The sequence below is a fragment of the Quercus lobata genome, chromosome 10 (genome assembly GCF_001633185.2).
Source record: "Quercus lobata isolate SW786 chromosome 10, ValleyOak3.0 Primary Assembly, whole genome shotgun sequence".
NCBI lineage: Eukaryota > Viridiplantae > Streptophyta > Magnoliopsida > Fagales > Fagaceae > Quercus > Quercus lobata.
Genome location: NC_044913.1, coordinates 4,620,292 through 4,645,665, shown reverse-complemented (window position 1 = coordinate 4,645,665; position 25,374 = coordinate 4,620,292). Strand labels below are relative to the sequence as shown.

The 25,374-nt window shown below is 33.5% G+C and overlaps 3 protein-coding genes and 1 pseudogene across 3 annotated transcripts in view; 1 reads left to right on the top strand and 3 right to left on the bottom strand.

The window, feature by feature from the left end:
• The first annotated feature begins 512 nt into the window (after nt 1-512).
• LOC115963843 lies at nt 513-2,009 on the top strand (annotated as a pseudogene).
• An 876-nt stretch (nt 2,010-2,885) lies between these two features.
• LOC115963842 lies at nt 2,886-4,910 on the bottom strand. The gene is made up of 2 exons (XM_031083037.1): nt 3,821-4,910; nt 2,886-3,086 (listed from the first exon to the last, which is right to left on the bottom strand). The coding sequence occupies exons 1-2, from the start codon at nt 4,264-4,266 to the stop codon at nt 2,906-2,908; spliced, it is 627 nt and encodes a 208-aa protein (XP_030938897.1). The 5' UTR covers nt 4,267-4,910; the 3' UTR covers nt 2,886-2,905.
• LOC115964228 overlaps nt 3,004-25,374 on the bottom strand; it is a 98,405-nt gene continuing 76,034 nt past the window's right edge. Inside the window, exon 6 of the mRNA XM_031083586.1 lies at nt 3,004-3,064. The gene's annotated coding sequence lies outside the window, so the exon portion shown is untranslated. The remainder of the gene's footprint in view (nt 3,065-25,374) is intronic.
• On the bottom strand, nt 5,475-8,037 carry LOC115963840 (malate synthase, glyoxysomal-like). Its single transcript, XM_031083035.1, has 3 exons — nt 7,702-8,037; nt 6,476-6,806; nt 5,475-6,189 (listed from the first exon to the last, which is right to left on the bottom strand). Exons 1-3 carry the CDS (start codon nt 7,983-7,985, stop codon nt 5,533-5,535), a joined length of 1,272 nt encoding a protein of 423 aa, XP_030938895.1. The 5' UTR covers nt 7,986-8,037; the 3' UTR covers nt 5,475-5,532.

Sequence of the window (25,374 nt, the reverse complement as noted above, 5' to 3'; positions counted from 1 at the left end):
GCTGTGTTTGGTTCATGTAAAATATTTTCTGAAAAATAAATATTTTTACCTAGACACTACATCCAATAAATAAACTCATTGATGTGGCTGATAACAGCTTCGAAATCTCTCAAAATTAACTTCTCATTTATGGACCCTTTCATGAACACTGACTCCAAGACACCTCCTTGAAAGTTTGAAACTATAATGAACTTTATTATTAGGTTGAGGTTCCAAGATCTTTGATCACAAGTATGGATACTAGGAGTGTCAAATTGGTGGATTTGGGGTGGGCATAATTGGGTTGGATCTATAAAACTCATTTACCCATTAAAACTCATTTAACTAATTGCTTATAACCCAAATCTAACCCAACCCAAGTATTATAGGTAAACCCCAATCCCACCCAATTATTGTTTCACGAAGAAAAAAGAAACCTATTAACTAATTGCTTCTAATCCAAATCCATCTCTCTCTCTTCGAAACCCTAAATTTTTTATTTTTTAGAAAAAAAGCTTCGAATCTCTACTCCAATGGCTTCCAACCCTAAGGTCTTCTTCGACATGACCATCAACGGCCAACCTACTGGCTGTATCATCATGAAGCTCTACACCGACGTGGTTCCACCGCCGAGAACTTCTGAGCTCTCTACACTGGCGAGAAGGGCACTGGCCGCTTCGGCAAGCCGCTCCACTATAAGGGATCGTCGTTCCACTGCGTGATCCCTGGGTTCATGTGTAGGGAGGCGACTTCACCACCGAAAACAGCACTGGAGGCAAGTCAATCTACGGCGCCAAGTTCGCCGACGAGAACTTCGTGAAGAAGCACACAGGCCCCAGAGTCCTCTCCATGGCCAATGCCGGTCCCGAAACCAACGGATCTCAGTTCTTCATCTACACCGCCAAGACCGAGTGGCTCAATGGAAAGCACATCGTGTTTGGCGAAATCATCGAGGGCATAGACCCTAAAATGAGACAACACTATCAATCACCAGTCTAAAGGTCCTTTCAACTAAGAAATTTTAAGTTATGGCTGAAAAGCATACATCTCTCCAGCAAAATGTTGTGTAATCTGTTTCCCATACTCGGTGTGTAAGTGTTGCTCATACTCATCAACAATTTACGTCACCAGCATAGTTGTTAGTATCAATTAATATGGCTTACTACCATTGTGTCTTCTCAACAGGATCAATTAATATGGCCTACTATTGTGGGTAAGTGTACTATTAAAGAAGCAACTAGATATCTATACGAAATCAAGGATACAACAGCTAGCCCTAGTGATTGGAATTGGATATGGAAAATTCCATGTGCATACAAAATTCAAATTTTCATATGGAAATGTAGCCATAATCGACTCCCTACCATATCCATTTTAGCAAATATCCACCATGATATTGATCCTACTTATCCTCGATGTAGTAATGTTGAAACAACCTCACATGTAATTAGAAGTTGTCCATGGGATAAAGAATTCTGGATAAATTTACCGGGACAAAGAGTTTTTTTTTTTTTTTTTTCCACTTTTTTTTTCCACTCTCCTATGGTTAATTGGTTAAAAGCAAATCTGCCCAATACAAACCTTGTAGGTTCTTCTTTTACACCCTGAAACATTATATTTGCTTATGGTCTTTGGCACCTCTGACTTGCTCGTAATAATAGGAATTTTAGCTTCTCTTCATCAATGCATTTATAAGACACAACAATTAGCCTCAGAATTTTTCTAATTAGCACACTCCTCTGTTTTTACAAAAACTAAAATCACCAAACATATTTCCACCCCCCCCCCCCCAAAAAAAAACAAAATCCTTTTATAGCTTTGAATACTAATAGTAGTGTACAAGATAACCCAGGATTTGCGGGGAGAGGGTGCGTCCTTAAAGATAGACAAGGGAATTGGATTAATGGCTTTTCAATGTGTATTGATTTTGACACAAATAATGCTGCAAAATTATAGGCAGTTAGACAAGGTTTATCAATTGCCTGGGAACTTGATTACAAATTTATAGACTTGCAAATTAATTTCAATATTGTGATATGTTGGTTAACATCAAATGAGACTACGACTCTGCCTATGGCTCCATTAATTTGTGATTGCAGGGCCCTGCTAAGTAGATCATGGACCGTCCTACCACGTCACATCTTTCGTGAAGCTAACAATATCGCAGATAGTCTGGCCAAGAGATGAGTAACGCAAAAAAGCAACCTAGTAAAATATGCACAATGTCCTACTTTTGTAATTAATCCCTATATATGGGATCTTTTGGGAAAAAAAAAAAAAAAAAACACTCCCAAAGTATCTCTTAACATCCTTGAACGCTAGACTCCGTCTAGAAATGACTAATGGACCAAGTTTTATAACTACTATTTAATCAAATAAAACATTCCCACTTTCTACCAAAAAATAAGCATATTTGATAGTATCACATAGTTGTGTCATACGTACTGCGTTATGTATCAGTTGAAGGTAAAAAATAGCTTACCATAGATATGTATTGATCATGCTCATAAATCATATGAAACATAAATCTGCATCGTATAAATCATATGTATCAGACGATACATAAAAATATGATAGATTAGATTTATTTTTTATGGATAAAATTTGTGCTTTGATTGAATTGTTAAAAAAATTAGGCTACTTGATTGAGCCCACTAATTTAATTCTAGGACCAGAGCACAAGCGTAAGTCGGTAAAAGCTTATACTTGAGGAAAATGGTGAATGCAATGGAATAATATGAAGGCCTTTGGCTGTTTATTTGTTTGTCCGCATTCTAAGAAAAATTACAACATCAGTAATTAACAACTAACAAAATGCACGTGTAGATACCAGGTAATGAATAACAAATAGTTTATTTTATTGCAGAAAAATGAGAGGAAGTGCAGATTCATATTTTTATGGATCAAATAATTGAATAAACAAAAATTAAAATTCACATAACTTGCATAAACTGTGCATCTTATCCATACTGCCAAAGGTACAACATTTCAACATCATCTTTGAGTAAAGCATTTTCCTCACCCAATAACATCGTTGCTCATCAATGTCACTATCATGGAAACCTTGGACCTCATCATCCACCATCTTTATTGCTTTGATTGAAAAACTAAATACATTATATGAGTAAAAATGTAAAATATGTAAATAAAAATTGTGATCATGCAATTGTATGTAATGGTGAGTGTTTGCAAGGAAAGTGTCAGCTATTTCAATTTGAATAGCTAAAAAGTATCAAGAACCTTCAGTACCTCATTTAGTATCCAATATGCGATAAAATTAAAATGATCTAACAAATAATATCTCACTTCAATCTGAGTTGAGTATGCAATCAACAACACATCAATAATAAAAATAAAAGGTGAGAGAAAAGAGAAAGTAAACTTACATATCAAAACAGGGGATTGGATTCTAATTAAAAGAGTTGTGTTGCTAGCTATCAATTGTGTGGAGCGAAACAGGGGATTGGGTCTTGTCTAGAGTTTCAGCACCTATCAAAACTTCATTATTGATTATTACGCTGGGGTTGTAAGCCATCTTGTGACAATTTCCCCTTCTTTTGAAATTGTTTCTTCATTATTGATCCTCTAGGTGGGACCTTTTAAGTTTTGGCCTCCATTATTACTTAGCTTGGAAAAATTACTTGACACACAAACAAAAAAAAAAAAAAAATACTTGACACATCCAAACCTCGCCCCACTTGTCTACGAAGCCAAACCCCAATGACCAATTGGCACTCCCATACCATATGAACAGATTGATATCCAAACCCATCAAAATTTCGAAACCTAATAAATTTTGGGGAAATAACTAATCAAACAATAAACAGAAATTAAAACAAACCTTGAGGTTGGGTGTGTCAGCGCCAGCTTAGAACGACGCCGTGGCGGCTCCAGAGGAGAGGAGGAGATGGAATGGGTTTCTCCAGGTAAGGGCTTCTGTTTGATGATTTTAGTTTTAATTGAGTAATAATCCTGTGTGATAGAGTGTACTGCTTCCTCCTCATTAAATGTCTGACGTGACAGATCCTGATTGGTGGCGTAAATAAGCCCTTTTCTGCCAGCTCCGGTATTCTCAAGAAGAGAAAGAAACGGAGAGTTTGGGAAAATCAAAGAAAAGAAACAAGAAGCTGAAAGGAGAAAGAGCCGTTGGGTTGTAACTTGTGGGAGTCTCTGTCGTCCTGAGAGAGATGAAGGAAAGAAATGGAGAGTTGGGAAAATCAAACAGAGACGCTGAAAGGAGAAAGAGCCGTTGGAGTGATTTGGAACGGTATATGAACTGAACTGCATTATATATGAACTGAACTGCAATCACCCTGGTATTGTCTAAAACACTTCCACTATTTCTTCCTTTTCTTCTTTCTTTTCTTTTGCATTCTAAGCACAGATCATCATCATGTCTCTGAAGAAGATTATAAGGAAATGGATGAATGAGCTGGGAGAGGCAGTGGAGGAGGTCAACTTCGCACAGCTCAAGCTGGACAAGGCGGACAAAAATGCTAAGAAAGTCTTTGAGAAGCTCAAAGACAAGAAGGTGCTACCAATTTCGGACATGGAGGAGGCACAGTTCATCCTCTATCTTCACACTGACATGGGCTTCGCCGGAAAGGGAAAGCTCAGCTCCGAGTTGTCAGCTCTGGAAAGAGGCGAGCTGATTCGGTTTGCGGCACTCCATCAACTCCCTTTAGTTACAAACTGATCGGGATAGTCGCTAGAGTTGGGTTTAGCTAATCCTCTGTAACAGGCACTTTAGATTGGAGTTTTTTTTTTTCTTTCATTTTTTTTTAGTTTATTACTTCTGTTATGCGTGTCGGTTTTGTAACTTATATATGGCATGGTTTTCCTGTGCTTTTGTGAGTAGTTTTTAAAAGCTAGAAATGCACTTTATTTGCTTCTCCCCTAATCCGGGCTGGTATTGTTAATTTCATCTCTTGCTACTGGTAATTTCCATCTCATACTATTGCTAATGATCATCTTCCTCTCAACGGGTCCAGTATTGTTAATTTCATCTCATACTACTGGTAATTTCCATACCATGTTTATTCTAATTTATTCATTAGACGGTATTGTTAATTTCATCTCTTACTATTGGTAATTTCCGTTGGATAAGATAGCAGAGGATGCAGTTTTTCTAGTGTCTTTATTATTCATATTTCTACATGAAGCTTTTTTGATTAGTCATGTTTCACGATGGTACGATTCTTATTTTCAAGGGGAAGAAAAGCACACAAGGCTTCTAGAAAGCAAGGGGTAATTTTTGGTAAAGTTTAATATACAGTATCTGAACATTTCACATTTTAAATACAGTTTCTGTAAGTTGTACTTATTGCTTCTTTGAAAATAAATTTTGTAGTCTGTTTAGTGTTTAGAAGGAACAGTATCATGTTAAACAAATTTTTTTTTTTTGATAAGTAAAAAGATATTTTAGAAGGGGGAGGGAGTTAAACAATTATGGAAGTGACGAAGGATTTATTCATTTATTAGTAATGGTAGTAGTAAGTAGTAACACAATAAAAACACCAGATCAACAACAAATGGAGATGATAAACCAGTATTTTAGAGATTGGATGATCCCTGGGGGTGTTGTATGACAATATAATTATAAGCATCTAGAGTCAGAAAATCATCCAATGTTAGTGTTGTGCACTGCCTAGTGAATATCTTGCAAGCCTCCTTGTACATTCCCTTCTTGAACTTTTCCTTGCCAACCTCACTTTCAATCCTAGTCATCTCTTCTTCCACCACTCTCCCAAATAGGTCCTTAGTCACTTTCACTCCAAGCCCATCTCCATCCAATTCCACTCCATATTTCAACCACTGCCAGTTCTGAACCCTACTAATTTCAGCAGTTGCTGCATCTTCCATAAGGTTGTAAAGAGGAACTGATCCTGATCCAGTAAGCCAAGCTGCCAAATACTGGATTCCAACCCGAGTATTGAGCCGGAGACCTTCCATTGTCCAGACTCCTCTAGGCCTTTGCAAGAGGTCCTCTTCAGTTAAGGCAGCCGCATCTTCACGCTTCACAGTTTGGATCTGATTAGGGGCATTGCCCATGTTGTTAGTGAAGACTTCCATGCAAACTGGGATCAGTCCAGGGTGAGCTGCCCAAGTTCCATCATGTCCTGCCTTCACTTCTCTTAGCTTGTCCTTTCTCACTAGGTCCAATGCTGCCTCATTTGCTGCTGGATCATCCCTAATAGGAATCTGTGCTGCCTGCTCAATAATTAAGATGAAAGCTTTGTTATGCCAACATGAACCAAGGAGTTCTTAAACACATAAATATCTAAACATTTTAATATTTAGTGAATTCACTTGAAATGGACTCTGATACCAATGCCAGTGTATAGATTGCATTGTCATTTAAAATTTCAAATTAAGTGGGACTGGATACTTTTTAAAAATTTTAATATTTAATCTAAATCATGAAATGCATCTATTTCAAATGAAGATGATCTTTTTTATATTTTGTGATGCATTGGAAGCAAGAGGAATTACATACCATGCCACCCATGGCATGCACGCCACGCCTATGGCACGTCCTGATGAGGAGCTCAAAATAGCTCCTCATAAAGTGTTGAGTCATGCCAACTTGAACTCTGTCAGGTAGTAGGCGATCTGGGTGAGCCTGGAAAGTTTTGACATAGCTAAAGATGTAATCCCATCTTCCACAGTTCAAACCAACAGAGAGATCCCTTAGCTCATAAGGGATTTCATCCATTTGAAAGACAGCCGGAAGTGTTTCAATCAGAACAGTGGCCCTGATGCTTCCTCTCTCTATCCCTGCCATCTTCTCTGCCCTCTCAAACACACTGTTCCATATCTTTGCTTCCCTGCCAATAAGAGAGAGCTTATTTCAATCTTCCACAAGATCACATAGTGGCAATGCTGCTACAGTTATTATATAAGTTTTTCTTTTAGTTATTCCTTTATAAGCTGTTTCCCAAAGCAATGGCTCTAGATGGCAACTACAACAAACATTCATATAGCTATCTAATTCGGGTGTGTATGTCTAAAAGGGGAAAGAGGAAGGTGAGAGCTTTTCTTTTTTTGGTAGAATATTGAAAGCATTTTTGCTAACTTAGATAATAGTCACATTTAGTTATGATTTATATATGCCTTGAACAAGTACAGGAATGGCTTTAGTTTAATGTTGAAAATTGAACGAAGTTTAGTGAATTTAGTTTAATATTTCTGTTATACATGTAGGTTCTGTGACTTATATGTGGCATGGTTTGCCTGTGCTTTTGTGAGTAATTTTTAAGAAATGCACTTTATTTGCTTCTGCCTCAATACAACCCAATGTAAATTTTTTTTCCCAGATAAATTATAGTTTTCGTGGCTGAAATTTGGTGGAGGTTCGATTTTGGTTTATCAAATTTAAAAAGTTAATATTTTGATCCTTGAAATTGCAAAAAAATTATAATTTGGTCTCTCCTTCTTCTTTTTTTTTTTTTTTTTTTTTTTTTTTTTTTAATTTTTTTTATGTGACTAACAGGTTGCCAAAACATCCATTGTTTAGGAACCAAATCAAACTAACCGAATATTTAAAGATCAAAATTGAACTGAATCATAGTCAAGGGAACAAAATTGTTTCCTTTTTAAATTTCACGGACCAAATCAACATTTTTTAAATTTGAAAGACCAAAAAGTTCAACCAAATTTCATGAATAAAAAAAAGTATAATTTACCATTTTTTTTCAGCAACTATTTATGTAAACTCCTTACCTTGAATGCTCCATTTTAGGGAGGTAGAAGAAAGGCCCAAACCCAGCACCTTGGTTCTGGCGGAACTTCGCATAATTGTGGTAAAAGTAGAGGCCAAAGTCCACAAGACAACCAGTGGCAGGTTCACCATCAATGAGAATGTGTGCCTCAGGTAAGTGCCAGCCTCTTGGGCGTACAAAAAGCTTTGCTATCTGATCATTGAGCTTGTAATCCCTGTTCCTGGCCTTGTCATGAAAGCTTATAGTCCCATCAACAGCATCCTTCAAGTTAACTTGGCCTCTCATCAGGTTCTCCCAGCTTGGTGAGAGTGCATCTTCAAAGTCAGCCTATGAACGAATCAAGACAACAGCTTAATTTTCAGGTTCCATACATTAAATTAATGATGGATTTGAAACTAAAGTGTAAAAGAATGTGATTTGAGAGGGTTCATACATGAATTTATTGATTATAGTGATGCCTAAGATCCTATAATTGACATCCCTGTAAATGAAAGCCTTTTTTTTTTTTTTTCCCTCTCTCAGATCGTTTGCTTTCTTCCTAATCTGATTTTATTAGTTTCTATGCACACAAACACACAAATATATTCTTTCTGATGTACAATGAAATCATAATCGGAGAGTGTCACTGGCAACCTGCCATCAATCTCATCTCTATCCATTTTTACCTTCGGTTATTCATCTTTGTTCTCTTTGCTGTCTAATTCTGTCAGCTGGAATTGTTTCTAACCATTTAGTGCCCCTTAAATGCTCATTAAGAGCATATGATGCAAAATAAAGCAGCCTTTTCTTTATATACTCCCAACCTTACATAATTAAAACAGTGCACTAATCTAGAGTAATCCAATTGTTTTACATGATACATAATGAGTCTCAATTTAGTTTGTTTTAGATGTTCTCTTTCTTCTTTGTTGATCTTTGACCACGACCAGCTCATCTTTTTTATTGAATTGTCTTTGCGTGTTTTCAGATTTGTTTCCAACAAGTGATTTAGTGCTATTATTTTCAGTGGGATCTTATTTGGAAGAATTTCATCATAGCGGTATGGTTACCTTTTCTATAAAAGATGATACCTGATATAAACTTCAAATCTAAGTATTCCCTGCTCATGTCACCTTGATTACATGATGACCCCATTGATAAATATCCCATTTGGGAGAGAGAAGAGGGGGGAGTGGTATGTATGTAAAGCCCTTGCTTTTAATTAGAAATCAGGGGAGCTTCTAAAGTGGACCTTTTAAAAGTCCAGCTTTGGAAATTTCGTGGTCATTGTAAATTGTATTATCCAGAGAGTTGTATGGATACTGTTGTAAGATTCATTTCTTTTCCTCTCATTTTATTTAATATTTTTTAGAGAAGTGTATGTGTACTGCTGTAAGATTCATTTTTATGGATACCATATTTGTTTTTTGTTTTTTGTTTTTAGAGAGCTGTATGGATACTGATGTAAGATTCATTTTTATAGAGAAATGTAGACAGGATGAAAAAGGTATACTTTAACATTATTTTTTCTAATATACGGTAAAAAGTAATGTGACTTGCTTTTAGGAGGGTTATCCGAATACAAGAAGCTGGAATTTAAAAAGTGCATATGTTTAGATTGTATCACTATGATTATAAAAAAAAATAAAAAGACTATCACGAATGTGGTAGAAGTTGTTAAGGGCACACAATTATGTGAGGCACATTTGGTAGTCATCTCTTTTCTTCGAAGGTCACATTCCAAGGTGATTAGAGTGACATCTAAAGGTTCCTTCTGGAGATTATATAATCAAATAACATTTTCCTACCTTTGCATATTCTATATTTTAGTCTCTGCTTATTGCTTAACATGTTTGAGCCGAAAATTTCTATCATCCATTTCCAAAGTCTGGAAATTTTCTTCCCCCTCTTTTTGTCAAGGGAAGTGACCCAAATCTAATATTGTTTCAAATGCAGCTTAAATAGTCCCATTCAAAATATACGGTTGATCAATTTAAACTAATATATATATATTATTTATGTATAATTAAGCAGGTGAGTCGAGTTGTAACGGGTTGACAATGTTTCAATCCGTTATCCAACCCAATCCACTATTTTGGGTGTCTAACCCGCCCAACCCAAACCACCTAACTTATTGACCCACACAGACCAAGCGGGTCGGCTGTGGATCAGGCGGGTTGGCAGGTCAAGCGGATATTCTGCACACCCCTAGTTTGTAGTTAGTTTCGTAACTTTTGCTTTTTCATTAATATTGTTTTTTTCCCACAAAGGACACGTGACACCAGCATTTTTTTTTAAGTTTATATTAACATTGCAATCCACGTGGAAAAGAAAATTTTAATTTAACTATTACTCATGTCAACATTTTTTATCCATCACTTAACGGTTGGGATTATTTTGGCACAACACCAAAAAGTTAGGGACCAAATTAACACACTTGAAACATTAAGGATTAAATTGAAATACAATATAAAGGTTAAGGACTAATTATTTAGTTTACCCTAATATTATCTACAAAATCCAGTCCATACATAGTCACAACAGATGGGTGAAAAGAAATCTCCTTGAGTTTTATCTAGCAAAAGGAGAGCGAAAATTTGCATCTGCATGAGCCCACTACTGGTCATGGCTTGTAAAAATTGAGGGGGAAATAGCAAAGTTCATGAGGTTCTGCAAATTCGTCAAGCCAAATACTAGCGTATCGTAATTCATTAGTTTCGGTTCAACGTGCACGCATTTTTATTTATTTATTTATTTTTATCAATAATCGGAAGAAGTCAAGAAACATTAAATTTACAATTCAAGGAAAAAAAAAAAAAAAAAACCACAGATTATAACAGGACACATCACAAGCCACCAATATAACATATTTCAAATATATAGATGTGTTTAAGAAAAGCAGTAGATCATAATGTTAGATATGATGTCCAAAACGAACTCAAAAGTTAATACTAATAGTGGTGCATAATGGATTTACAATAGAGATGTTTTTCATACAGAAAGACAAAAACTTCTCCAGACATTCAGTAACTTCCAGATATGTGCTAGCAACTATTCAGCAGCTCCCAGAAATGTGGTATCACCCTTCATAGAATAAAATAAAAATATTAGATTCAACTTTGAAAAGTACTAAAAATGAGAATAATTTTTTTTTATTATATTTTTTTGGATTTAGAAGAACAGAAGGTTTAAATGCTATGTATCGATTTTTTTTTTAACAACAATTCATGTACAAAAATTTCACAAAAAGAACTTAGTAATCCCGTAAAAAGTATGCTCAATAATAATATTTTATAGAATTAAATTCATCTTTTACCATTTTCATAGTGAAATTCTTATAATTTTCATTTTCAATATAAATTATAAAATTATCTACCAAAGTAAATAAAAAACATTTTAATGAGACCAAGTCTTCGAAGACATGAATGATCCAAGACTTTAATAGATACTAGACCACATTTTACAGTAATAAAAAATGAAATTTAGAAAACAAAAACTACCTCATCTCAATAACTACTAGACTAGTTGGTAATTTTTTTTAAGAGCATTATTGGATTAACTCAAATATTATTAATAATCGTTTTCATTAATTTGGTGGCAGTGTTATGAGACACATGTATCCATTTGTTGATACTGTATCACATCACTAATAGTGGGAAGGGGAGACCGAATTTAAAAATTACGTCTATTTCTTATATTTTTCTTCTCAAATTACACTCAAGATGTATCTATGTACGTAAGTCCAGCCAAACCAAAGTATAAGTTTCCAAAAATAAAAGCTGACAAAGAAAAACCCCAAATTGGCCTAGGCCTATCTATTTGACATTCTTTACCATAATTCTAAAAAATAAAAAATAAAAAGTTCTAGGAAAAATCCAAGTTGATAAAAAAAAATGCAGTGAACAAATTGATCATGGAAGCCTTAGGGTCATGTTCATTTAACATAAATATTCAATATTTACGTAAAATATTCATAAAAACTAATTAATAAATTGTAATATCCACACTTTTTTCTTTTTCTTTTTGAGAGTCAATAATATCATCCACCTTAAGTGACCTAGATACAATACACAATGGAACTAAAGGGGCTACAGGATAGGATTGGCCTATTAGGCATGAATACATAATGCGTGAATCACATGTAATATATTATGCAATAGTAGGGATTTTTCTTTTTTTGTTGTTGAAAAAATCATGTTGATTTTGTGTAATTTCTGTTGCTTTAATTATTTCTTGTCTCTCTTGGTGGAAGCACTCAAATTTGACATTGTGAAACTTTCGGGGATATGCAAATTATATAGGATTTTCAAGGAAAGCCATGGTAAACACACTTTGTTTGTGAATTGGGCAGAGAGGATATCAATTATATCAGCCAAAGCTCCACTTCCAATTTTGACAAGATAGAGGTTATAGGGCCCTCACATTGAATAAGACAAGTTAATAATCCTAGATAGCATGTATATGACCTAAGTGAATAACAAGGTAGGCTCAAAACCAAGACAAAATAAAGATAGACTGAAGGCTCGGATAGAGAAAATATAGGCCTAAGTTCTAAACACAAGACAAGGATAGGCCTAAGGAAGTTAGACAGACAAGGTTGGGAATACCCTTAGACGAACAAGGACAAGCCTAAGGCTCCAAGGCAAATCAAGGATGTGGGCCTAAGGTCCAAAGACAATACAAGATGTGCCTAAAATTCCAAGACAAAACAATAATAGACTTTTAAGGCCCAAATAGAAAACAAGGATGAGCTTAATGCCCCTAGACAAAACAATGATGGACTTATGGCCCCAAGGCAAAACAAGGGTTGCCCTAAAGCTCCTAGATGAAGTACAAAATGGACTTAATGCCCCTAGATGATACAAATATGGGCTTACGGCCCAAACAAAAGTAGAAAATAAGATTCATTTTATTTGGGGGAAAAAGTCAGTTTCTAGTTTTCTTTTTTGTTTTGTTTGGGAAAACCGCTTTATTTATTTATTTATTTTTTCTTGAAAACATTCATTTTAAAAATTTTATAAAAAAACTTCTTTCAAATTTTTTTTTTTTTTGAAAACTTGATCAATTTTTTTAAAGAAACTTTTATGAGAATTTTTTTGGAAGGAAAAATCTCTTGATAATTTAAAAGATTTTGAAAAAAAAAAATCCTTTAAAAAAAAAAAAGATTTTGAAAAAATAATTTTTTTTACTTGAAAAAAAAAAAATGTAGATCACTTTTTTTCCTAGTGGTTGACTCTTTTGGATAGACCTAATAAGCAATGCAAATACAATTAGGCTAATGCTACATGTCATCCCAACAGACGCACACATAATTGGGTTAACCCTGCTGGTTGGGTTCTAAAGTTAATATAATTGGGTTAACCCTACAAGTTGGGTTCTAAGGTTATATATCTATGTCTGGGTAAGGATAATAATGTCTCCTTCTCCGCCTCCTTCAAATGGCCGGCTGCACCCACAACTTGCTAGGGAGATCCATTCTCCAACCCAAGCAAAGGGGAATCTTAATGGGTTGGCAAATCAGCTTGTTAACGTACTCACTCACCTGAGCAAAGTGGTGAGGTTCAGAGAGCTTAAACCCTAGTTGCACTTATGGTCCCCCACTCACCTCCATCATGGGTTATATAGGGTAAAGAACATGCGAATATGTGCAAAAGAAAATAAAATGGGTTGGGCTCCATTAATAAATTTTTTATTTAATTATAGTCTAACAATACATTGAAATCTATTTCTCTATCTCATAAATGGTGTCGGGTCAAATACCCAAGCAAAGAACTACAATGATGCTTCGGCATCTTCAGCATATAAATTATAATCGCAAAATTTAAAAGATAGAGGAATTAAAAATAAAAAAAACATACCCAGGCCTTCAATCTTTTACTATGACTTTAAGTTCCGCCGCCTTCGCCCTTATAGCAACTTTGGCCTTTTCAGGAAGCTCCCTGGAAATCTTCGCGTCACCCTGAAAATCATGGCGCTCCTTCAGGTACTTAATTCCATGTACGTCATTCGCGGAAGAAACTGGTACTTCCGGCAAGTTTACAACCTTGCCGGCCAACGTATCAGCGCGTTCTTCCGCCGTTGTCAGCTCCTCTTTGGCTTTCTGAAGAGCTTTCCATGCTTCCTTAACGAGTTGAAAATCCTTATCCGCCATCTCTGCTGTGGACTGTGGAGTTGAAACGGCGAGTGGGTTGTTGTTTAGGTTTTCTAGATCGTGGAACTGCCGATTTTGTGTGTGTTCGTGTTCCTCAGTTTTCTTCCAAGACATAGAGAGGTATTTATATGGAGAGGGTAGGGAATAAAAAATTAGCACCTGTTTGGTACGTAAAAATTTAAATGCATATTTTCAGTTTTTAAACAATATTATATAAAATTAAAAGTTATTATTTAAACACACATACCAAACGAATCCTAGGGTTTTGAATTTGATTGAAAGGGTATGGAAAATTATTTGGTTTAAGTTAAACATAATTATTAGAGCGGGAAATATTGTTAGACACCGCCCTAAATTTTAATTAGTGGGATCTGAATATGAGACGGGACATAAATAGTCGGAGAGTTGATGATTAAGAAGTGGTGTTTTTGTCATTTCGGCATGGCCTGGTTTTGTCCTAGTCCTGGCCCAAAGAAAGGCCCAAGAAAGACTTGATTTTATTGGGCTTTTCTTATGTATAATTTTTTATATACGTATAGTTGTATTTTTATTCATTTTATTTTATTTTTTATATAAAATGAACCAATTGGAAATAATTATACCAAATGAGCCAGCCTTTTTTTTATTACTAGTATTCAATCCAATAAAAGTCAATGTGCATTAAACTTGTCCACAAAATCTTTCACACTCATCGGCATTTCAACAAAGTGACAATGTGTATTTCATGAAATTAGGAGATTATTTTTAGTATTTCCTTTTTTTTTTCAACTACATTCCTTGGTCCGAATTTTCCTTAAGAAATTTTCCCATAAAAAAAAAAAAAAAAATAGCAATCCATTTCATCATATTTCTTAATCAATTCAATGCATTTCTACTTCTTATCATCAAAATTGTTAAGAAAACAAATGCCCAATTTATTAGTTTCTCAAACACAAGTCATAATATCGATTCAATGCACTTTTTTTGTGACAGTTTTGTATTTATGTATCCAAATAATGTGCCAATAAGGTCAGTGTAAAATAGACCATTGGTCGAGTAAGTTGGGAAATTCTAGAACATAAAAATATATATATATGTTAGAATCTCATTCTTACTGGTGCAAACGAAGAAATTGCCTCAAAACATTCATAAAAAAAATACGGTTTAGGGATAGAGTGCGTTTGCTAACACATTACAAATACATTACTCAATATCAAATTTTTAACAAAATGTGAAATTCCTATAAAGAAAAAAAATGTGCCAGTAATAAAAGGGTCTAAACAATTAGATAGGGTGTCAAGTTCAGGCGAGTGGGGATTTGGTTGCTTTTCTATGGTTTTATTTGTCTATGCTGGGCTGGGCTCGAGAGTTGGGTTGGCTGATGGGCTTTCTTTTTTTCTTTTCTTTTTTTGGTGAGTTTTTGCCAGACTTGTTTTTATTTCTTTTTGGATACATTAGTTATTTTTTTATTTTTTTTTTTTGGGAGAATGTGGTTCTAAAACTCTATATTGGGTGAGTAGGACTTGGGCTTCGTTTGGGTATTTTGTTTTAGTTTTTCTCCCTCAGTGCTCTAGCGTGGTCTTCTCCATGTTATAAAGCCTGTGGTTTTGTGCTCTATCTGGGTAGGCTGTCTTTTGTATATGGGCTTTCTTTCCCTGGTGCTGGTATTTAGCCCAGGTGTTGTACCTCCTATACGTTTAATTAAATAAAATATCTATGTCTTACCTCAAAAAAGAATAGAAGAAAAACATCTGTTTATTTTTTTTGTTTTATATACAAGACCGGCTTTACCAGTAACCAGTATATACTTGAAATGAACAATCAAGATTAACACAACACTAAATTAATGGTTTAGATATTATATATGAGTACCGTACCCCTAGGGGTACAGTAGAATGACCCCAAGAGTTCATTTATGTCTTGCCTTGACATGTACCATCTCTCTCCCCAACACTTTGATCTTATCCAAAATAATAAAATTAAAATTGGATAAGAGATTGTTTCTTTAAAAAAAAAAAAAAAAAATTGGATAAGGGAAAATGAAAAGACAGGGAAAAAAAAAATAGCAATCCATTTCATCATATTTCTTAATCAATTCAATGCATTTCTACTTCTTATCATCAAAATTGTTAAGAAAACAAATGCCCAATTTATTAGTTTCTCAAACACAAGTCATAATATCGATTCAATGCACTTTTTTTGTGACAGTTTTGTATTTATGTATCCAAATAATGTGCCAATAAGGTCAGTGTAAAATAGACCATTGGTCGAGTAAGTTGGGAAATTCTAGAACATAAAAATATATATATATATATATATATATATATATGCTAGAATCTCATTCTTACTAGTTCAAACGAAGAAATTGCCTCAAAACATTCATAAAAAAATACGGTTTGGGGATAGAGTGCGTTTGCTAACACATTACAAATACATTACTCAATATCAAATTTTTAACAAAATGTGAAATTCCTATAAAGAAAAAAATGTGCCAGTAATAAAAGGGTCTAAACAATTAGATAGTGGGTCAAGTTCAGGCGAGTGGGGATTTGGTTGCTCTTCTACGGTTTTATTTGTCTATGCTGGGCTGGGCTCGAGAGTTGGGTTGGCTGATGGGCTTTCTTTTTTTCTTTTCTTTTTTTGGTGAGTTTTTGCCAGACTTGTTTTTATTTCTTTTTGGATACATTAGTTAATTTTTTTTTTTTTTTTGGGAGAATGTGGTTCTAAAACTCTGTATTGGGTGAGTAGGACTTGGGCTTCGTTTGGGTATTTTGTTTTAGTTTTTCTCCCTCAGTGCTCTAGCGTGGTCTTCTCCATGTTATAAAGCCTGTGGTTTTGTGCTCTATCTAGGTAGGCTGTCTTTTGTATATGGACTTTCTTTCCCTGGTGCTGGTATTTAGCCTAGGTGTTGTACCTCCTATACGTTTAATTAAATAAAATATCTATGTCTTACCTCAAAAAAGAATAGAAGAAAAACATCTGTTTATTTTTTTTGTTTTATATACATGACCGGCTTTACCAGTAACCAGTATATACTTGAAATGAACAATCAAGATTAACACAACACTAAATTAATGGTTTAGATATTATATATGGGTACCGTACCCCTAGGGGTACAGTAGAATGACCCCAAGAGTTCATTTATGTCTTGCCTTGACGTGTACCATCTCTCTCCCCAGCACTTTGATCTTATCCACACTAATAAAATTAAAATTGGATAAGAGATTGTTTCTTTAAAAAAAAAAAAAAATTGGATAAGAGAAAATGAAAAGACAGGGAAAAAAAAAATAGCAATCCATTTCATCATATTTCTTAATCAATTCAATGCATTTCTACTTCTTATCATCAAAATTGTTAAGAAAACAAATGCCCAATTTATTAGTTTCTCAAACACAAGTCATAATATTGATTCAATGCACTTTTTTTGTGACAGTTTTGTATTTATGTATCCAAATAATGTGCCAATAAGGTCAGTGTAAAATAGACCATTGGTCGAGTAAGTTGGGAAATTCTAGAACATAAAAATATATATATGCTAGAATCTCATTCTTACTGGTGCAAACGAAGAAATTGCCTCAAAACATTCATAAAAAAATACGGTTTAGGGATAGAGTGCGTTTGCTAACACATTACAAATACATTACTCAATATCAAATTTTTAACAAAATGTGAAATTCCTATAAAGAAAAAAATGTGCCAGTAATAAAAGGGTCTAAACAATTAGATAGTGGGTCAAGTTCAGGCGAGTGGGGATTTGGTTGCTTTTCTACGGTTTTATTTGTCTATGCTGGGCTGGGCTCGAGAGTTGGGTTGGCTGATGGGCTTTCTTTTTTTCTTTTCTTTTTTTGGTGAGTTTTTGCCAGACTTGTTTTTATTTCTTTTTGGATACATTAGTTAATTTTTTTTTTTTTTGGGAGAATGTGGTTCTAAAACTCTGTATTGGGTGAGTAGGACTTGGGCTTCGTTTGGGTATTTTGTTTTAGTTTTTCTCCCTCAGTGCTCTAGCGTGGTCTTCTCCATGTTATAAAGCCTGTGGTTTTGTGCTCTATCTAGGTAGGCTGTCTTTTGTATATGGGCTTTCTTTCCCTGGTGCTGGTATTTAGCCCAGGTGTTGTACCTCCTATACGTTTAATTAAATAAAATATCTATGTCTTACCTCAAAAAAGAATAGAAGAAAAACATCTGTTTATTTTTTTTGTTTTATATACAAGACCGGCTTTACCAGTAACCAGTATATACTTGAAATGAACAATAAAGATTAACACAACACTAAATTAATGGTTTAGATATTATATATGGGTACCGTACCCCTAGGGGTACAGTAGAATGACCCCAAGAGTTCATTTATGTCTTGCCTTGACGTGTACCATCTCTCTCCCCAACACTTTGATCTTATCCAAAATAATAAAATTAAAATTGGATAAGAGATTGTTTCTTAAAAAAAAAAAAAAAAAATTGGATAAGAGAAAATGAAAAGACAGGGAAAAAAAAAAAAATCATGCCGGCTTTTTTTGCAAGAAACCTTATATAAAAGCAATTACAAGAAATCTTCATCATAATTTGACTGCCAATAGGGAGACCTAAATCATAATTTGATTAAAAATAGAGAAACCTTAATCATAATTTGACTATCAATATATTGAAAAGCCTGAGCGGGGTTTTATTCAAGGCAGGTATACATTCATTCTCTAATATTTTATTGAAGAGGTAAATGAAAGCAACTCTGGATCAATGTTCAAACATGACCATATATATATATACATATATATGTTTTCTTCCTTCATGTTTATCCATGTTTCAATTCCACCACCATCTTTGGTGCTCAACAAGAACACCAAATTCTTGTAAGGCATACAAGGAGAAACCTTCCCCATTCCAAAATCAACTTCATACAAAGGAAACTTGCACCAACTAGAAAAGTTACAAAACTCTACCTCAACCCATATGGACCGACTATTGTTTCCCTTCTTTACAAGATCCAAGTATCCATCACCCTCTTGTAATTTCTTCACATACTCAGCATTGATTTCCGTGATTCCATTTCTAATCTCACTCACAAGAAAACCATAATCTTTCTCAATCTTAATTGGTGATGTTGCGCAATTGCCTTCCGATAAAAATTCCCAAATAAGTGTACTGGAAGTTGTGGAAGCATTCTCTCATGTAGGTTCACTGCATGAAATGCTACAAATTGTTTTGGTTTTTTGCCTTGTTTTGACTGAGCCATTGCAATAAAACGACTCCATATGAATGCTGAAACAACCTCCACGCGTGATGGACCCTTGAACAAAAATCTTGGAGCATCTATGCTTGATTTATTGAACACAAATCTTTCAGCCACGATGTTATCTTTCAAAATTGCAGTTAGCTTGTACCCAATTGTATCTCTTCAAGAAAAATGGATGTCTGCATCAAAACTTGGGGTTATACCTTCACTAACTCCTCTAGACATACTAGCCCATGCATTAACAAAAGTGGCCAAAGATGTTCCATCAGCAATCTTGTGTGAGAGACGCATAGTAATTGCTACTCTACCACACTCAAATATGTTATATTGCACAACTAGGAGAAATTCATTTCCAAACTCAATGCAACTATAATTTGGCTCAAATGGTAGCAATTAATCAACCTATTCCCGTTTGGATTGTCTACCACTTATAATAGCTTGCATGGGACTCGGGCTTGAAAATAGACTATATCCTCATCATTATAGTTAATTGAGCAATTAATCTTCATGATTAAGTGTTCCAGTCAAGGGATAAAAGCTAGTTAAGGTTTCTGCTAATGACTTTTTTAGTGAACAAGATTTTTGGAACTTTGATGTTGTAATTAGAATGATAGAAGAAAATGATGGGAGTGTAAAGGGAGGAGGGTGCAATTTGGTCTAAGAAGGAAAGCTTGAAGTTGTTAAGGTGATGGGGTGTTGGAGGTGTCCTTGGAGATTATCTTGACATTTTTCACCATCTTACTTTATATATAATGGTACAGCAATACACCCCCGAAGGACAAAGATAGGAAATTGGTTATGTATCTTTCCATTCAAGAGCATAGTCTTATATAGAGGAGGAAGGACTATTTTATGCTTTTTTTGGTAATTAATTAGTTGAGTTCTCGCATGTGGGGTGCAACTCATTATTAGTTTTCTCCAATATTTCAATAAGTTTTACAAAAAATTCCTCAATTTCCAATAGAAACATTCAGGATTCAGATCCCCAACCCCAACTATTGATATATAAAAAAGATATTTTAATAAATTTCATTGTAAAAAAATTGTAATCTTTAGTTATTTTATATATAGACAAAATAGAAATACACTAAGAGTAGTATAGTGATTTGATCATACTATATATATATGTGTTTGCAAATTGAAAATTGCATGATATAGTAGCTAATATAGATAGGCATGTTTCATGCTTACTAAAAAATGCATATATCTTTCAATTTTTTTTTAAACATTCTTTATTGTGTGTTACTAAAAATATTTTCCCCTTTTTGTTGGACATGGTTTCAATTATTGCAAAAACAACTAAATTTGAGTAAAAATTTCATATTTCAAATCAATTGTTTCTCACATAAAAAACCCAATTGTTTCCCATATAAATCTTAGAAAAATGATATTAAAATTTCATTATGCTTAAAATAATTAATATAACAAAATAAAAATATTTATTATATTAGTAATTTTTCTAATTACATAAAATACATATTGCATTGTTAATTCTACACACACATACACACACGTGCACGCACACACACAGGAGTTAGGAAATTTAACAGATTATGATTAATTTTAGTGAATTCACATGTATTTAATTTTTTTTATGACTTTTGCAACAATTGTTGTCAAAGCAACTAAACATGAGTAAGAATGTCATATTCTAAATTTATTATTATTATTTTACCTAAAAATTATTTTCTATATAGAGTTTATAAAAATAATCGTAAAATTCATTTAATATAAATAATTAATGCAAAACAATAGATAATTAATATATGCATTTACTTTTTTGGCTAAATCAATGAACTAATAATTTAATATAAATGCAAACTTTGTTGAAGTAGAAAATTGAATAAAGAGAGCTTCAAAGAATGTACCACATGACACAACCTCATACTCTCCAACTTGAAGTTTCCGCTTTTATATATACTAGTTGCTAACCCGTGCAATGCACGGGAAAATTTAGTAAAATGTTCAAGAAATTCTTTTTATTTATTTATTTTTTTTAATTCATCTTCCTCTAGATTGATGAAAGCTAAAAGATTAATTTCTAATATTCATGTACTTAAACATCAAATTTAATTGGTTAAATGTTGCAAGTTTGATGAATCCATAATTATAACCTTTAAAAATACTTCATTCCAAACTTACAAAAGTAAATTTATGAATTTTTACTCCTCCTTTGGCAAGCACAATTATTTTATAATTAAATCTCCTTTCAAATAGTGTTTCTTAGTATTGGTACATTTTGTAGTTGGAAAAGAGATACAGAAGTCTAATGTTTAGTTCATATTGCAAAGTTACATGCTACTTATAATTTGTTTCTAAATATTTGAAGATTGATATATTTAATGAGGCATGTTATATAAACTAAAAAAAAATGTCAAATGTTTTTTGATATTCACTTGGTTGAAAACACAATCGATGGCATTTAAAAAATTTCCAATTTGAATTCATTAAATTTTATTAAAATGCAAAACCCCATTTAAGACTAATAGGTATTAATTTGCTAAACTATCTAGCCATGCAACTATATAAGTTGATAGTGTATATATTGTGTGCAGGAAAGTGGATACGCATACACAAAACACACAAAATTAAAATACAAATTCTGTGTTCCTACTTCTCTATAAAATCTAAAAGGGAATAAAAACCATCATCAAAGTTGAATAACTCAGGGCACTTTTTTGATGAAGCTTCTGTCATCTTAGGATATTTGGATGAAAACTGACAATGGTTGGCAACATTAAGCTCTCAGATATTCTTCATTTTTGCATTGACTTGGGAATGAAATTGGGAATTGCAACCCTTAATTGAGACTTGGTAAATAAAGCTTGACCCATTGTTATCAGCTCAAGCAACTTGGATCCATAAAATTATTATTAATTGTGCTAAGTTTATGTAATTTTTTTTATTTTCTCTTTGTCCTAGATTTTTCTTTGTGGTAGACTTAAATGTTTTGTAGCTAGTGACAAGTAACTTATTTTCATTTGATGTCTAATGATAATTGGTTGAATTGCTTTGGAACTGTAATAGATCTACTATAATTGCTTGGGGGCCAAAGAGGACACTTACCCTTCTACCTATCTACATGTTGATGACTTGTTTGAACACTCGGTTCTCAAATTGGAAAATTGTGCTGTTAACAGATCGGTAGAGTTGTGCCCCTTGCTAAATCATTTGAGCGGTTAGTCGTAAAAGCATGACTATGTCCTGAACAATATAAACTATGCTGGAAAAAATGAATTTTAGATTAAGCAATGCATCTGCACAGTTTCTTAGAAAATTTTATTGAACGGTTCCCTGAGTAAAATCATTTCAAGGGGATCCACTTTTGCTTTATAAATAATTGCGCTATTTTTGATCAAGGTACTAATGATATGCAACATAGTGTTTGAAAATTTTGAGGTGGTATAGTTTGTAGTTTTTTCTAGAGACATTGTAGGGAGCAGGTGAATTCATTTACTAAAGTGGAATTTAATCTGTGCTCATCTAAAAGAAAGATCGGGGGATAGGAATTAGGATGTAGAAAATGGGTCCTTCGAATAAGGTTTGATAGCAAAGCAGTTCTATTATAAAGGAGTTATTTGTAATCCAAAATGTTTGGTGAATATGGAGTTAGTGGCTAAGTACGGTTTAGTTTTAGGTTTAAGCGCTCTGACTATTCGGTTGGAAAGGTGTCCTGTCTTGAAGATATTCAGCTTTGGCTGAAACTAAATGGCGTATTGGAGATGGTACTTCAGTTTTGCTGAATCATCTACTTGGTTTAAGTTGAAGGGTAGATTGAAAAATGAGAGTCTGAAAGCATAATGTAAAAGACATTTCTTATTAATTTATATCCCAAAATTTTAAGGAACATCTCAAGTAGTTTAGTCGCTAAACATAGCTTTTAGTAACTATAGCATTCAACAAGAACTTTCAATATCTAGCCTAATTTACAAAATTTTTTTCAATAAGTAACCTAATTTACATACATGACAGCTTAGCAACTGAGAGAAGACTTCCACTGAAACTTTTATGACAACATCAAATCCCAAACTTGTCAACATGTGCTAATCCTAAATGGTTGCTCTTTCCTTTTGATTCAATTTCTCCACCATGTTCTATAATAAGTTACATACAATCATCACAGAACTCCTAATCATAACTTGAGGCAAGTTTTCAAGAACTCCATAGAACTCCAGTTTATGGTTTTCTTCCACTCTATGTGTGAGAGTGCACCATCAGGTACACAATTCAATGTAAGCATTTGTCTCTAGTCTAGAAAAAGAAAAAAAAAAGGGGTAAATAATCATTAGTTGAATTATTTCCATTTAAAACAGATTTTGGATGCATGTTTGATTCAATAACTCAGTAAAAAAATAATTAATATGAGTTTTTTTGAATATATTATGTTGAACCTATGGCTTTAAATAGAATCTATATAAGATTTCAAAGAAACTATTACGCATTTACAGCTTAATATAAAGGAAAAACAAAAACCTTGAGATAGAAGACAGGTAGCTCATTATCTTTGTATAAGTCCCCCCACATCACCATTCACATCCAGCAAATCAATACGAACTACAAAACATAAACATAGAAAACTCATAAAATTTTCCCCACAAGCAAAACTATAGTACAAATACAAAATAAGTTTGTCACTGAATCCTTAACATTGAAACAATAAGCAACGGAAATAATAAATCAGAGAGAGCTTTAAAAAAGAGCATCAAGAACTCTCATTTCCACCTTCATGTTTGCGTATTGAATTGAGGTTAGTTGCATTGAAAACTATACATAAAATAAAAACCCATAAACAATTTCATCTAGAATAAGAAAATTGTGTTATTTCAATTTCAACTAACAAATCAAACATCGAAGCTATATTAGGGGAGGGAAAAGAATTGAAACAAAAACATGCTTATAGACTACTTAGATGTTCATGGCCTTCAAGTTGGACTCAAGTTGTTCATGGCTTTCTTGTTAGACTCAAGTTGGATTCCTAGGCAGTAAAAGTTTATAAAATTTTCACACTATTACATTCCCAAAAATTCACTAAATTTGAAACAATATTCTAACTGCGAAATTTATGAATTAAAACCCCAATAACTTGCTCCAAATTTAAAAATTAACAAAATCAAAATTCTTTCATTTAAAAAAAAAAAAAAAACTTTTTGGGCAAACTCTATAAAATAAGCAAATTTAAGAGGAAGAGAGAGAGACTTAATGTGCACAAAATCCCAAAGAAACTCAAGCCCTAAGGAACTTATAGCTAAAAGTTATAAAAATTGAAACCCCAAAAAAAAAAAAAAAAGTAAAAATCTCATTTAACCAGGCATAACATAATATTTAACTTCTCCAACTAACATACTACATATATAGTAGTACATTCTTTTGAAGCAAACAAAAAAACATAAGAAAGAACGAAGGAGGAAAAAAACTTCAAATGCAGTAATTAAATTATGCTTACTACCAAAAAAAAAAAAAAAAATGAAAAAAAATAAACAATGAATACAAAATCATATGTAACCCTTGCTTAATGATGTACAACTACAAACATGAAAAAAAAAAAAAATGCAAGCATCTACAACAAAAGAAGAAGAAGTTATTAAGGTGTTCATCTCTTGTTTGAATAACTCTTGGGCTTTTCTGTTAGTTTATCTACTCTATTATCAATTTATCTTAGTTGAATGTGGCAATACCTAATTACGTGACAATTAAATCAATTAGACATGTAAATACATCCATTCAATGCAAAATCATCTATATAAAACAGGAAATTAGTATTATTGATTAAGGTACGGATAAAGGTTTTGGAATAATCCATAATGACCCTCCCACACAACACAAGAAGTAGAAAAACTACCAAATTGACATAGAAGATAGACGTACATATAACAAAGTCACATGTATTATGGCTACAATCTAAGGTTCAGATCATAAACTATCCACTATAGCGTGGCAAGAATAATGTAAACCACATATGGAGATTGACCTGTAGGCTGCAGCTATTCAAAAACAATGAATCTTGATATGTTCCTTCTTCACAATGCCAGCCTGCACAAGGAAGGTGGAAAGATTCTTCTTCTGATCCCCCTGAAGTTGTATAGACTCAACTTGATATAAGCCTAATAAAAATAATCACAGATTGGGGTAATTTTCCTTACCCTAATTTCTGAGCTTTTCTCTATAGCCAATAGCAACAACTAAAAATACAAAAAAATTGCAGACCATAAACTCAATACCCAAACAGGAAAACATAGAAGAATTAACCCTAAAAATTTTAAATATACATAGAAAATAAAATTTAAGTATACCTTGACGACTCGTACAGAGGAGGCAGCTAACAACTCCTTGCCATTAAG

What these genes read in the sequence shown, in the direction of transcription:
- LOC115963842 (XM_031083037.1), bottom strand. Translation starts at nt 4,266, where the DNA reads ATGCAGTTCAGTTCATATACCGTTCCAAATCACTCCAACGGCTCTTTC. An exon ending in CTGACACACCCAACCTCAAG is followed by an intron (nt 3,087 to 3,820) that starts GTTTGTTTTAAT and finishes TAATGTATTTAG; the next exon opens with TTTTTCAATCAAAGCAATAA.
- LOC115963840 (XM_031083035.1), bottom strand. Translation starts at nt 7,985, where the DNA reads ATGAGAGGCCAAGTTAACTTGAAGGATGCTGTTGATGGGACTATAAGC. An exon ending in CCTAAAATGGAGCATTCAAG is followed by an intron (nt 6,807 to 7,701) that starts GTAAGGAGTTTA and finishes TCTTATTGGCAG; the next exon opens with GGAAGCAAAGATATGGAACA. An exon ending in TGCATGCCATGGGTGGCATG is followed by an intron (nt 6,190 to 6,475) that starts GTATGTAATTCC and finishes ATTATTGAGCAG; the next exon opens with GCAGCACAGATTCCTATTAG.